Below are 13,963 nucleotides of genomic sequence, written 5' to 3'. Positions count from 1 at the left end.
TGGCCTGGACATAAGACAGCAAAATCCTCCGGTGGTAAAGTGGTTAAACACACTTTTAAAACAATAGAAACTCATTTAAACACATAAAGGATACTGAGAGACATAGCAAGAGCTATGGAAAACACAAAAATATTTCATTTTTAATGATTTATATAGTAAAATAACATTACAAAAAAAAAAAAACGCAATATACCGGGACCTCAAAAACTGAACCGCGATGGAGCGGGGGTTTACTGTATATCGTTTGGCGTTTCTCCTTGCACTTCTCTATTATGTGACTTATTGTAGCATCTTATTTCTTTAATGGATGTATTCATTACTGTGTAATGTGTGTTTTAGGATTGCGATGCACTTTATTATGTTTGGCATGACGATACTTCAATGAATGCAAGCAACTTCATTCCATGACAGAGTGCGACCCATTTCTTTTCCTACAATACTTCCACTGTGGTGAGCACCCAGCTGGATTGCAGAGCACAGCTGATTGAGCCTGAGCAGTGTTGCTCTTTCCTTTGCATTGCTACTACCTATCTAGAGTTCGGTGCTAACACTTCTCTATCGTTCTCGTGCAGGCATTTAGTAAAGACTTTGCCTTTCTTTAGCTGGATGAAAAAGAGAAAAGGAACCATGAGGATCTGTACTAGAGTAAACATAATGGAAATGCCATGCCACATTTTGTACAGTGCTGTGTATTGAAATTACAGGTACAGGCTTTTTCACTTATAAGGACCTATTTTACTGTTACAACAAAACTGGTCCACTTTAAGTCCATGTTACCACCATTGTCTGAAGTATGGCTACATACTGTATAACTGGCTCCCTGTAGTATAAAATTCAAAGACTACAGCCGGTTACATTAGAGCACTATATTCCTCGGATACTGACCTGTATCCTGTCTGTGTAGTTATCCAGCAACAAGACACCAGAACTGGTCACCTTTTTGGTCTCCACCATGGTCTTTAGGTCAGCCAACAGGCTCATGTGTTTGGACATGTCGGTGGCTAGAACCTGATAGGAAAAATCAGACTGTTAATTTTGGAATATATTTCCACCTGTACAGATCTGTTTAAGTTCAATGTGAGAGACAATTTAAAACATTATACAAATGGTGATCATAATCTTGAGTTGTGTAACTTTATTAGCAAAATGAACATGATCATTAATTCAAAACATAAAAACCTATGCAGGGTAGTCTGTTGGCCAAAACGGCTACTTTAGCGTTAAAAATATGTAAGGCTCTACTTTGACAGCCTCGACTACAGAGTCCATTCAAAGACACTCACCCTACTTACCTTTGTTCTAAATCAGTATTCATTCTAAGCTTTACCAAACCCTAGGGAAGCCATCTTTTCCAACTTACAAACCTATGTCAAGGCCAACAACTAGGTTGTATCCCCCTTTAGTTTCTTATATCTTAACATGACTTGTGGAGATAGTGCTTGACCATAACACTTTCCATATTCTCTTCCTAGCCACCAAAAAATGTAGTCTTTACCTGTTGCTAGGGCCGGTTAGAACATGTAAGACAGACACTAACTAGTTCTCAGGAGGGAAATACAAATACAGAAAGAAGCCATAACATTTTTTTATAACGCCTTGTTTCTGCCCAATATTTCTGTCTTAAGTTTTCAGTGCTACCTGCCGTCAATCATTCTGTACATAAGTAAAACATAGGTCAAACTAGACATTTGCCACAACAAAAGACCTTAGAAGTCACGTTTTGATTGGACTGATGGGCTTTTCCTTTTTAGTGGCCTGCAACAGATCTGCCTGTCCTTCGTGATGCAACCACTGATAGGGTCCTTAAGCAAGGACATCTTCCATTCACATAGGAACAAAAATAAATTCCATGCCTTGAAGATATGGACTTTGCGGATGCTTTTTAACCAGTTCTGGACCGGATCGCCGCCACTACTAGTAAAAAAAATAAATAAAAACGCCATAAATCTTTCCCCTAGTTTGTAGACGCGATAACTTTTGCACAAACCAATCAATATACACTTATTGGGATTTTTTTACCAAAAATATGTAGCAGAATACAGTACATATTGGCCTAAATTTTTAATTTTTTTTTTTTATTGGATATGTTTTATAGCAGAAAATAAAAAAAATGGATTTTTGTAAAATCTTACCGTAAAATCCTTTTCTCTTAGCTCATTGACAGACGTAGTCCTTGGTGATACAGCACCTTCGGGTTATGTTGCCTCCACAGGAGCAGGACTAGACAGGAAATTAAAATGCTCTGGCCACACCCTAGGGGCAGTCCCAGAGGGTATATCCTCTCTCTCTCTGCCTCAGCAAATCAGTTATGTCAAAAAGCAGTCTTTAGAGATTTTAACCCAACCCAACTCCAAAACAGAGGGGCGGGGACTACGTCTGTCAATGAGCTAAGAGAAAAGGATTTTACGGTAAGATTTTACAAAAATCCATTTTTCTCTATCACTCATTGACAGACGTAGTCCTTGGTGATACAGCACCTTCGGGACGTCCCAGAGCAGTATCACAAATGAGGGGTGGGAAAATGAAAATCAAATCCCAATCTAGAAGGCCCAACCGGTGCCAACTAGAAGTTTACAATGCTCATCCTTAATGATGAGACTCAACAAAAAAGAGAAAAAAAAATTTTTCTTTTTTTTTTTCAAACAGAAAAAACCCTTGAGGTAGACCACCGGTCTCCTCAAATTGCGGCCTGAAAAACCTTGCGGCCAAATGAGGCATCCGCCGATGCCGTCACATCAATTTTATAGAACTTTGTAAAGGTATGTACCGACGACCAGGTGGCCGCCTTACATACCTGGACCACTGACGCCTGATGGCGAAAGGCCCAGGAAGTACTGAGCGCTCGAGTGGAGTGCGCCCTAACAGGGAACGGAGGACTCTGACCCTTAATAGAATAAGCCTGTACCACCGTTTGTCTAATCCATTTAGCAATGGTCGCGGCAGATGCAGGCAAACCCTTTCTGGGGCCATCCGTGATCACAAAAAGTGAATCCGTCTTACGGAATGATTCCGTAGCTTTCAGGTATACCCTGATTGCCCGAACCACATCTAAGGAATGCAACGCATGTTCCCGATGATGCTTGGGCTGAGGACACAAGGAAGGTAGTACAATATCTTCATTCAGATGAAAATCTGAAACCACCTTAGGAAGAAAGGATGGCTTAGGATGAAGTACTACCTTATCCCTATGAATCACTAGGTATGGGGACTGGCATGATAATGCAGCCAGTTCTGACACCCTGCGAGCAGAAGTGATAGCCACCAAGAAGGCCACCTTCTGGGATAGAGTAAACAAGGGAATCTCCCTGATGTTTTCAAAGGGAGGTTTCTGTAGAACCGACAAAACTAAATTAAGATCCCAGGGCGGTAAGGGCGCGCGGACTGGTGGAGCCAGGTGCCGCACCCCCTGGATGAAATTCCGCACCAAGGACTTGGTAGCTAAAGGTTTCTGAAAGAAGATTGCTAATGCTGAAACTTGACCCTTGATGGTGCTCAAGGCTAGCTTCTGCTCAACCCCTTGTTGCAAAAAAGCCAATATTCGAGTCACCGAATAGGTACGTGGAGGAAATCCTAAAGATTCGCACCACGCAATATAAGTCTTCCATGTGTGATAATAGACCTTGCTGGAAGTCGCTTTCCTTGCTTTAATAAGGGTAGGAATGACTGAAGCTGACAAACCTCTGTCCTTCAGTACTTGGGTCTCAATGGCCAGGCCATTAAAACCAGCGACTGTAAAGCACGATGGTAAACTGGTCCTTGAGACCACAGACACTCCCTGAGACGAAGTTCCCACGGAACGTCTGCGACTAGCCTGTCCAAGTCGGCCAGGCCGGCTTGACGAGGCCAGCCTAGAATTTCTAGGGCCACTGGTGTTGACTGGATCTGAACCAGGCGTCCCTAGAGCTATCTGGCCCCGACCATCCGAGAAAGTCTGGTCGTTTTCTGTTCCCACACATTTATCAGATACCTGATTGCTATCAGGAAGGGTGATCTTTTCTGGTTGAACCTCAGGGACCGAAGTCACCCGGCTAGAGGCTTCTTGGCCTGTCTGGTAAACCAGATCCGATTCCTGTGGGGAATAGAAATTAATCTTAGGAAAAGGTAAAGGAAAAGATCTATTCAGGGAACGGTGACTACCGCTCCCTGTAGTACTTAAATGTTGGAAGGGAAGAATCGCACCGGTAGTAGTAGTTGATGCTCGATCTAATGTCCTGAATACCGGTGAAAACGTCCCCCCACCCTCAAACCGGGTGGGGGCGCACCTTCAGGCTGTGTACTCCTTTGCTTCGGGTTTGGCTGAGTTGGTCCTCTGTTTGTCCGACCAGCCTTTCTTGAACCCTCCTGGAGGAGTCTTGCCTTTCCCGCTTGTTCCAGCCGGGCGTGCGAACCCTTTATGGGCGGTAAAGAAAGGTCCTCGCTTGTTGCGAGGTCCCTTAGTTTTAGCAGCCTGTGGCAAAAAAGTGCTCTTGCCCCCAGTGGCATCCTTAATGATTTCATCTAGGGTGGCCCCAAATAGACGATTCCCCTGAAAGGAGAGATTCGTCAAGGTCTTTTTGGAACCTAGGTCAGCTGACCAGCATTTTAACCACAGCACACGTCTGAGGATTACCGCTGACATAGATGCATGCCCTAATAGGGGAGTAGTGTCCAAGGCTGCGTCACAGATAAACTGTAGCCCTTGTATAATCTGTTCCATCAAATCAGATGTTTCCTGGGGAATATCTTTTCCCCTAAGGTCTTGGCGTACCAATCTCGCCCATTCCGTAAGTGTCTGGGAAACTAGACCAATAACAATTACTGGTCTAAATGCTGACCCTATCAGAGAGAAGATGGTGCGGGACTCTGCTTCCATCTTTCGATCCACCGGATCCTTAAAGGACGAAGTGTCCTCCACTGGGATAACCGTGGCTTTATTCAGCCTGGAAATAGGTGGATCCACCACTGGTGATACCGTCCATTTCTTAATGATGGATTCCTCAAACGGACAGCGTCTAGCAATACGCTTGGAAATAGTAAAGGTACGTTTAGAATGCTCCCATTCTCCTTTAATCTTATTACCAAAACACTTGGGTACAAGAAAAACCTTCACTGTTTTGATGGGCTTGTTAGTACCAAAAGGAATCTCTGTATCAGTTGCTTCTGCCGGTAAAACCTCAAGTTTTAAGGTTTCCTGCACTGCCACAACTAGTGCGTCCACTAATGCTTCTTCCTGAATTATAGCGGGAGAAGAAACGTCCTCCTCACTGTCTGAGGGAGCTTTACCTGAGGTAACAGCCCTTGCAGAGGGACCTGCAACTGCAGTGACCATCTCTGAATCTGAGTCAGAGGTGTCAGATAATATAGGGGTAGGCGGGGGTCGCTTCCTTGACCCTCGTCCCTGACAGGCCGCCTCCACCCGAGCCACCATAGACTCCAAAATTGCTGTAAATGCCTCTACACTCTGTGTCCCGTGGCCCCCTCGAGGGAAACAGGTGGGGGAATTTGTGTGGCAGGGTCCATGATTATTCCAGTAACTTCCCGGATAATATAATTCAAAAATAAAAAACTTTTTTTTTTTTTCACAGACCCCCAGCGCCACAAAAGCCCCTTAGTGTTACCTGCTAGGGATCCCTATCGATCGAGAGAGAGAGAGAGATAGACCCCCAGGCTCACCACTTGATGCTCAGAGTTTAACTGCAACAGGTTACAGCGCTGTCTTGACAAACAGGAAGTCTTTTGGCTGGCTGCCCAGGAAGAAAGGAGGCGGCTCCGCCCCTCTGCACGCCTTCCGGCGCCTCCCCTAGCTCCACGAGGTGTTTGGATCACCTCAAACATGGCCGCCCCCATGCAGACATGGAGACACGAGGCTACGCCAAAATGGCGGCTCGTGCAATCCAGCAAAAAAAATGGCGGCGGCCTGTACCGGTGTGCTGCAGGGCACACAACACTATCTCTGCATGGGGATTTTTTGGCGTGGTTGGCGGTACCAGCCCTGGCGGACCTCATGGCCTTCGGAAGGCCTGCTATAGCTGGAGATTTGACTAGGAAGGCAGTCTACATGTCCGTGGCTTCTGACTGGTAGGTACCTTATTCTTATCACAGTAAGATTCCCAGACTGCCACTGATTACAATCTTTTAAACATGTATACAATTAGATTGTTAGCTCCCAAACCAAGCCTCCTAGCTTTTTGCACATAAAATCACACTCAAAGTAGGGGGATCTGTGCCATGTTATAGGATAGAGGGGGACTCTATCTTACCATACAGAGAGGGGCCCGCGTTCACCACAAGACCCGTCAGGGGGAAAAGGGGGAACATACTACTCACCATACCGAAACCAGGCGGGCACCAACTCCTGACAGTACCCCTCTCCACCGGGGCGGGAGGGCTGTCGACCAATACGGACGCCGTGACTCATGGTCTTTGGCGTTTCAGCGAGACGTTTAACTCGCGGGGTCAGTCCCTTAATGGGACTTTGTCGCGGCCGACCCAGCGCGGAGCTATGGCCTGCACGCGCTTGTAGGCTGAACTGGGGTGACCACCGGATCTCAACATCCAGCCCGTCGCCCAGTTCAGCTTTCTTGCTTGAAGATCTCACAGGAACACTGGAGAAAAAAAGCTGTCTAAAAAATCTTTTTAAGAAAAAAATCTTGCCAGGACCGAAGATCCCAGCAAGGTATCTAGGTCCTTACTCCTAACTAGACAGAAAATAACTGATTTGCTGAGGCAGAGAGAGAGAGGATATACCCTCTGGGACTGCCCCTAGGGTGTGGCCAGAGCATTTTAATTTCCTGTCTAGTCCTGCTCCTGTGGAGGCAACATAACCCGAAGGTGCTGTATCACCAAGGACTACGTCTGTCAATGAGCGATAGAGAAATATTGTTTTTTTCCAGAATTGTTGCTCTTTTTGTTTATAGCGCAAAAAATAAAAGCCACACAGGCGATCAAATAACTCCAAAAGAAAGCTCTATTTGTGGGAAAAAAAGGACATCAATTTCATTTGGGTACAGCGTCGCACGCCCGCGCAATTGTAAGTTAAAATAATGCAGTACCGTGTTGTAAAAATGGCCTGGGCATTAGGGGGTGGGAACCTTCCGGTCCTTAAGTGGTTAAAGAAAGTACACCCTTCCCTGTCCCTTTCTTTCAGTTTAGGAATGGGGTGCAGTGCATCTATGAAATTACCCAGTACGAATGTCCATGGAGAACTGCCCCAGCCCCTTCCACCTCTTGGAGATTTCCAATGTTCTTTCATTCCTCTGACATGGACCAGTTGTCAGGGGTGTTGGTTCTATGTCATGCAGAGCTGCTCTCATGCATTATTCATTGGCATACAAGTAACAGGAGGACAGTGCTCATGTAAGACAGTAATGCCGTGTTTGTTGGCCTGTGTTGAGGGAGATGATGGATCACACTTGTCTTGTAGTATGATTCGTGTGCAGGAGGATTACACAATCGGGTAAATGTTCTGGTCAAAAAGGTCTGTAGCGAAAGGCATAATTGTATAAAGAATTTCTGAATTATACAGAAAAGTATTTACAAAATTTTACACATATACCATATGTAGCGCACCCCACGTAGGAGCCACTGGTGAATTGGATTCCCCACCCTGCACAGCCGAATTTCCACAGTTTACCAGAGTCAGAAAACAGTTCAGTAATTTGTTTTTGTATTTTATTAAGGGGATAAAACTTGGATGGGGTGTAGGGGTGTTATGGGTAGCCCACTTGACTTTAGAAACATCTTCAGGGACTACTCCTAGTATATACAGTTCCTTTCCTTCCTCCAGCACCTCACTTGCTTACAGAATCACCAGTGGTGTCACTATGTAAAAATCTGTAGCACTGGCTGATTACAGGCAGGGACTCGCAGCCCCTATACTTGTAGGATGTAGAGTGACACCACTAACACATTTACTGCACTTCCTCATGTAGTCACTGATCCCAGCACCACCTCTTCAGGCCCTGCCAGCCCTCATGGCTGCAGCAGCCTCTTTCACTAGCCCTTCTGGTTACTTCAGCACAGTCCTCCTGACTGATGCTCTCAAATCCTCCAGACTGACATTCCCCAGTCTTCCAGACTGGCACTCACCAGTCCTCCCAGACTGACTCTCTGGAGATCTCCCGGACATGCTGACTCTCCTCTGCTATCCTCACGCTTGCTCCCGTGCATCCAGGCAAGGATTCCTCTGTGTGTTGTAGAGGGTCCCCTCCAGCACCCGAGCCCCAGGTCCAAGGTCACCACTCCCCAGACTAGGGGGCACCCTCAAGGGGCACGACAGCCTCCTCAGCACTCCATCTCCATCCTCCACTGGACTGCCTCTGCTGGCATGACCCCAGAGTATTTAAGAGGTGCCTACCCCCTGCCAACCCATCTGATGGGGATTGGCTGGGGCTCTCATTAATATTCCAAGCAGCTCCTCCTAGACTCCCTCCTCCACTTCTGGAAGCTTCTCCAAGATTCCAGAAAACAAGGGGAGTTACCAGAGGTGCTGCTTGAGGAGTCATCCCTGACCCAGATTCAACCCAGGCTTGGCTGCCAGCCAAGCCATATGTACCTACTCTAACAACTATGTAGACTCTATCTAGCACACTAGAGGATGGTACACATATACCTAGGAAAAGTTTTAACAATTAAAGTAAGCCTTACATAATTTCTAACTTTTAAGTGTGAATATCCTTCCCAAAAGCAGACACCTCAAGATGGTAGTGAATAATAGCTGACTCATTGTAAACCCCCTCACCCTCATTGTACAGTTTATCCCAACCAGTGCCAGCACAAGGTCATCCACTGCCCATGGTGAAGATTGGAAACAGTGCCCCTCCCCCTCCAATGGAAGGAGAAGGAAACGGGGCCAAAAGTGGCACACATCAAAATGTTTGTAATGTTTGTGACATGTTGTGGCAAATAAATAATATCAATGTTTGTGGTACGCTGTGGCGAACTGATAAAAGTTTAAAATTGGTGCTATTGGGCTAATAGTGGTGAAGGAAAAGATGTTGGTGACATCTTGAGTTGGTGATGTCACCAAAGTAAAAAAATGTTCCTGCATCAGTGGTGTCACTGGAAATAAAAAATGTCCCTAAATCAGTGGTGTCACTTGGGACATGCTGTCACTCTAAACACAGAAAGCCGGCTTCTGCTTTTAGAACAAGAGACAGAGCTGAGCACACGGCTAGTGCTGGAGGTGACCAAACCGAGTACTGCTGTCCTCCGGAGGAAGTCAGTGATAGACAGGGTAAAAGGGAGCTGCTGGAGCTCCCAGTGTGACTTTCCCCTGCACAGAGATGCTGCGTCTGAGGCATGTTTCCCTTCTGCCCCCTCCTCTTGTCCCGGTCACAACCCATCTAGCTACCAATGTTGCTGGACATACTAGTCTGATACAGGAATTGGAAAGAATAACAGGAAGATGGAAATGGAAAAAATGGAAAGAACAAGGTAATAAAATATGTTATGGGATGGGTTGGGGGGGGGGGGCGACGACTAAAAAAAAGACATAAATTTTTGTTTTAAAAGCACACAGACTACATCATATGCATTGCTGATTTTACATATAGTTCTACTTTAAGTCCAATGAATTTCCACTGGAAACTGAAAACAACTCTACAAACCCTTAAAAAAAACCTGTCCCAACCTGGTCAAAATGTTATTGCACAGCAAACAAATCAGCACATCAAAGTCTTTAAAAGTTATACTTTATTCCACAGTTCAGGAAAAAAAAAATCAGAGCAAATGTGTGTGTCCATGAAGGGTCATGATACCAACATTAAAATACATCACAATGATTTTATAATACTTTTTGCACTTTAATTACATTTGTGCTGTGATCATGTCCCTGAACCATTGTGCTAGGATTTTACCTTTAAAGTAAGGCTTTTAAAGAAATTGATCTGCGGATTCTTTGTCATGGTGCTACAACTCTACAGGAAAAGCCAAGGTTTGTATCTCTGGATCTACTGACTGTTTTGACATGAGTGTTTTTACTGAAGGTTATACATTTTGCATTCAATTCTAAAAGTTTTAGCTGATCAGGTTTGCTTTAACCACTTTTATACAAGAAACGCTAAGTACACCCCAAAAAACTTCACACCTATTATTAAAAGTATGTAGAAATAGGACACACCCCCTGTCACGCCCACTTCAAGGAGAATTATACAGATTTAAAAAATGATTAGTTAAACCCACAAGTGCTTATTTTACCACTACTATTTCTTTATGTTGGCTTTTGAAGTTTACAAATGAGCAATTTAGAAATTGGATGAAAGATTTAGCACTCGGAAACACTTTTTGAAAGAAAAAAGTGTATTTTTTATATGTAGCACTACTCCCACGGGAGCTGCTGTGTGTGGGTTCCCCTGGGTTACCATTAGCAACAGCAGAACATTCTGACATATTTCCAAGTGTTTTAACCTCAGACAAGGACCAGTCCAGTTTCTTTGGTTTTTAGGTTTTATTAGGAACTTGGATAGGAGAAGGTCTGAGTGGGATACTCCAACGTTAAATGCTGATTAACGCTGGTTGAGCTAGTCAAGGCTAGGCCACTTAATCTACTTTGCCTTTGACTGTGTAGGAGTCCTTTAGCTTCCTAAGGCACTCCTGGCGCCCCCTTTACCCCTAATCTTCAGGGCTTTACAACTTGGCACCCCCTCTTACAGCAACACTCCGGGTTAGCTGGCTCATTCCTGGCGCTCCCTTTACCCCTAATCTTCAGGGCTTTACAACTGGGCACCCCCTCTTACAGTAACACTCCAGGTTAGCTGACTCTTGGATCCCCTTGACCTTTCTGGAGTGGTCCCCTCTCTTAGGCAGACCCCTGGGCAGATGCTTGAGTACTCACGATACTGTTTTCTAGAAGAATCCTGCCCCACAGCTCCCCTTGGTCAGCACACACTGGATCCTCTACAGCACAGCTCATCCCCTGGTTCCTAGGCCAACTGCCTGGACCACCTTCCTCAGCAACAGGAGGCGAGACAGCCGTCACCCTCCTCCTATGGGGACATGGCTTCCCGCCCAAAGACACCCTGTCGCATGCCCCCTCCGGATTTATTCCCAATCCCAGGATGCACTGCAGCAATGCCTACCCACTGGGACAGTCATAAACCCTGGTGTGCTATTGGCTAGGTTTCCTCCATTGTCCAACCAGGTTCCTCATTGGATACAGTAGGGAGAGTCCCCAGACTCAACAGAACACACCTGCAAACATGGCTAACATGACAGGCTAACTGACAGATCAGACCCTCCTGATAAGCAAAACAGGGTCACATATATGTATTACCTAGCACCTACCTAGGAGGGTGCTACATATACAACTATATAGATCAGACAAACATGAGGGACAAATGAGGAGGACAGAGGGACTTTGTTCCAAATGAGGGACAGTACCTCCAAATAAGGGACAGTTGGTAGCTATTCCTTTAGCTATTTGGAGACAACTGCCTCAACTGCAATCAATGCACTGTAAATACACCAAATCCCAACCAGTGGGTAAGTCAGTTGCTGACAAGTCCAAAAAAAAAAAAAAAAACCTAGCCAAAAGACAAAAATGTTAGCACACATCAGCTAGCTTACCATATCGATCACCATCTTCCTCATCGTCTGCCGCTGGCGTTTGGTCAGGTTTTGGAAGATGTCGCAGTTCTCCTCTTGAAGTAGCTTGAACCCCACAGCCAGGTGATGATTCTCTAACACGGACTCATCGTTGTACATTAGCGCCAGTTCTGAATCTAAGAAGGACAGAAAAATAGTCAGCTTGACACAAATTACCAACACACATTATATAGGAGTTGCTCAGACCACTCTCACCTCTTTGCAGGCTCTACAGTCTTGGGTTGTATAGACAGGATGAGAGAAGGGTGAAGGCAAAAGTCCTATTTAGCCAATCTGTCATCCTAATCACTGCAATTTGATCACTGAGGACTTTTGTAGATATACAGTGGGTATAGAAAAGAATCACCCCCCTTTAAAATAATCACATTTCGTTGCTTTGCAGCCTGAAATGAAGACAGACATATTTTTTGTTTTATCCAGCTGTTTTTACTCAGTGCAACTTATAACATCCATGTACTAATGACTTGGTAACATGGAACTACCTTTTTTTCCCGGTTAAATAAAATATTTGAAATATATTTACCAATTGGGTAGTCCCATGTATTTCCCCAAATAGCCAATCCAGGAGACCATTTGGGCTTGGTTAGAGTTTGGTACCTTTCTCATCAGAGTGTTCATTTTCCTGATTTACTGACTTTCTAAATGCTTATTTTTCATTCACGGTTTATTTGATTATACTATGTAGGGTAATGTTCCGTTACTTTTTATACTAATGACTTGGTAACATGGAACTGCCTTTTTTCCATTTGAAATAGACCATCCAAGTGAAAGATAGAGCACCAACATGTCAGAAAAAAATCAAAAAACAGAATTACTGAGGTGATCACCCCCTCCTAAAAATGACTTCGAAAATAAATCAGGTGTAGCTCATCTTTTCAATGGCACGCAAAGCCATTTGACTGTTAACTGTGATCAGCTGTGGTCATTTTGATTAGTTCAGCATGGAAAGAGCTTACCTGGAGCATTTCAGTTCCTGATAGCACAACAGAAGAAAACAATCAACTATGGGTGGCAAGGCACTGTCATAAGATCTCCGGGATAAAGTTGTGGACAGGCACAAGTCAGGAGATGGATATAAGATTTTTTAAAGGCGTTACCAATGCCTAGAAGCACAGTGACTATTATTAAGAAGCGGAAGGTATTTGGTACAAAACAGACCCTCCCTGGATCAGGATGACGCTCCAAGCTAGATGAAAGAGCCAGGAGAAAACTGATCAGAGAGACTACCAAGAGGCCTACAGAAACTCTGAATTTATGACAAAGAGTAGTCGTTGTGTCCATGTGGCAACAATATTACAATTTCCCCACAAATGTGGCTTGTATGGGAGGGTTGCAAGAAAAGAAAAAAAAACACAAAAAGGCCAGATGCAGTCACTACTGAGCTTTGCCAAAACGCACCTTGAAGATTCTGAGGCCACATGGAGAAAGGTGTTATGGTCAGATGAGACTAAAATTGAATTATTTGGTCTTAACACCAAACGATATGTCTGGCGAAAATCCAATACAGTTCACTATGCAAATAACACAATTATGGGGGTGTTTCTCTGCAGCACAGACCGGACCACTTGTCAGGATAGAAGGGAAAAATGGGTGGGGCAAAATACTGTCAAATTCTTGAGGAAAATCTGCTGCCCTCTGCCAGAAAGTTGTCAGTGGGAAGAAGGTTTACCTTCCAACATGACAACGACCCAAAGCACACAGCAAAAATGACCACACAGTGGTTAAAGGAAAAGAAAGTGAAAGTGAATGTCCTTGCATAGGCTAGTCAGAGTCAAGACCTAAACCCCATTAAAAATCTGTGGAATAAACTGAAGACTACAGTCCATCAAATGTTACTGAACTTGAGCAGTTCTGCAAAGAATATTGGGCAAATATTGCAAAGTCTAGATGTGCAAAGTTATTAGAGACATAGCTCAACAGACTAAAAGGCTGTAATTAAAGCAAAAGGTGGGTCAACAAAATACTTACACAAGGGAGTGATCCTTTTTCCAACTCAGTGATTCTGTTTTTGATTTTTTTCTTCTGACATGTTAGTGTTACATGTTTCACTTGGATGTTATAAGTTGTACTGAGTATATACAGCTGGATAAAACAAAAACTGTGTTTGTCTTTATTTTAGGCTGCAAAGCAACACATTTTGTGTGTGGTTGTGGGGGGGGGGGGGGGGGGAATTCTTTTCTATACCCACTGTATGTCATGTGCATTTAGCTACATGGAATTAATACTCCAGGATTTCAGTCCTGGAGAGTAAAATGATGCCTGATGTTTTACGTGGATCATTGTTTTTTCATAAATTAAAAAGAAAACACATTGTGCACACTGGTCTGAAATCCTACAAATCTATCATATCAGGCTGCAGGAACCCTGATGAAGTCAGGTG

General features: G+C 44.4%; 1 protein-coding gene across 5 annotated transcripts in view; it reads right to left on the bottom strand.

Annotated features, from left to right (window-relative positions):
- The window catches only part of PDE4A (phosphodiesterase 4A), a 546,165-nt gene that overhangs the window by 10,581 nt on the left and 521,621 nt on the right, over positions 1-13,963 (bottom strand). For all 5 annotated transcript variants that reach the window (XM_082256201.1, XM_082256202.1, XM_082256203.1 and 2 more), the window contains 2 exons: positions 11,545-11,699; positions 886-1,008 (listed from right to left, as the gene is read on the bottom strand). In XM_082256201.1, coding sequence (XP_082112327.1) covers positions 886-1,008; positions 11,545-11,699 — 278 coding nt within the window. The remainder of the gene's footprint in view (positions 1-885; positions 1,009-11,544; positions 11,700-13,963) is intronic.

The sequence above is a fragment of the Pelophylax lessonae genome, assembly GCF_965119305.1.
Source record: "Pelophylax lessonae genome assembly, chromosome: 4".
NCBI classification, from domain to species: Eukaryota; Metazoa; Chordata; class Amphibia; order Anura; family Ranidae; genus Pelophylax; species Pelophylax lessonae.
Note: the sequence above shows the minus strand (reverse complement) of the source record. Positions and strands in the feature narration are given on the sequence as shown.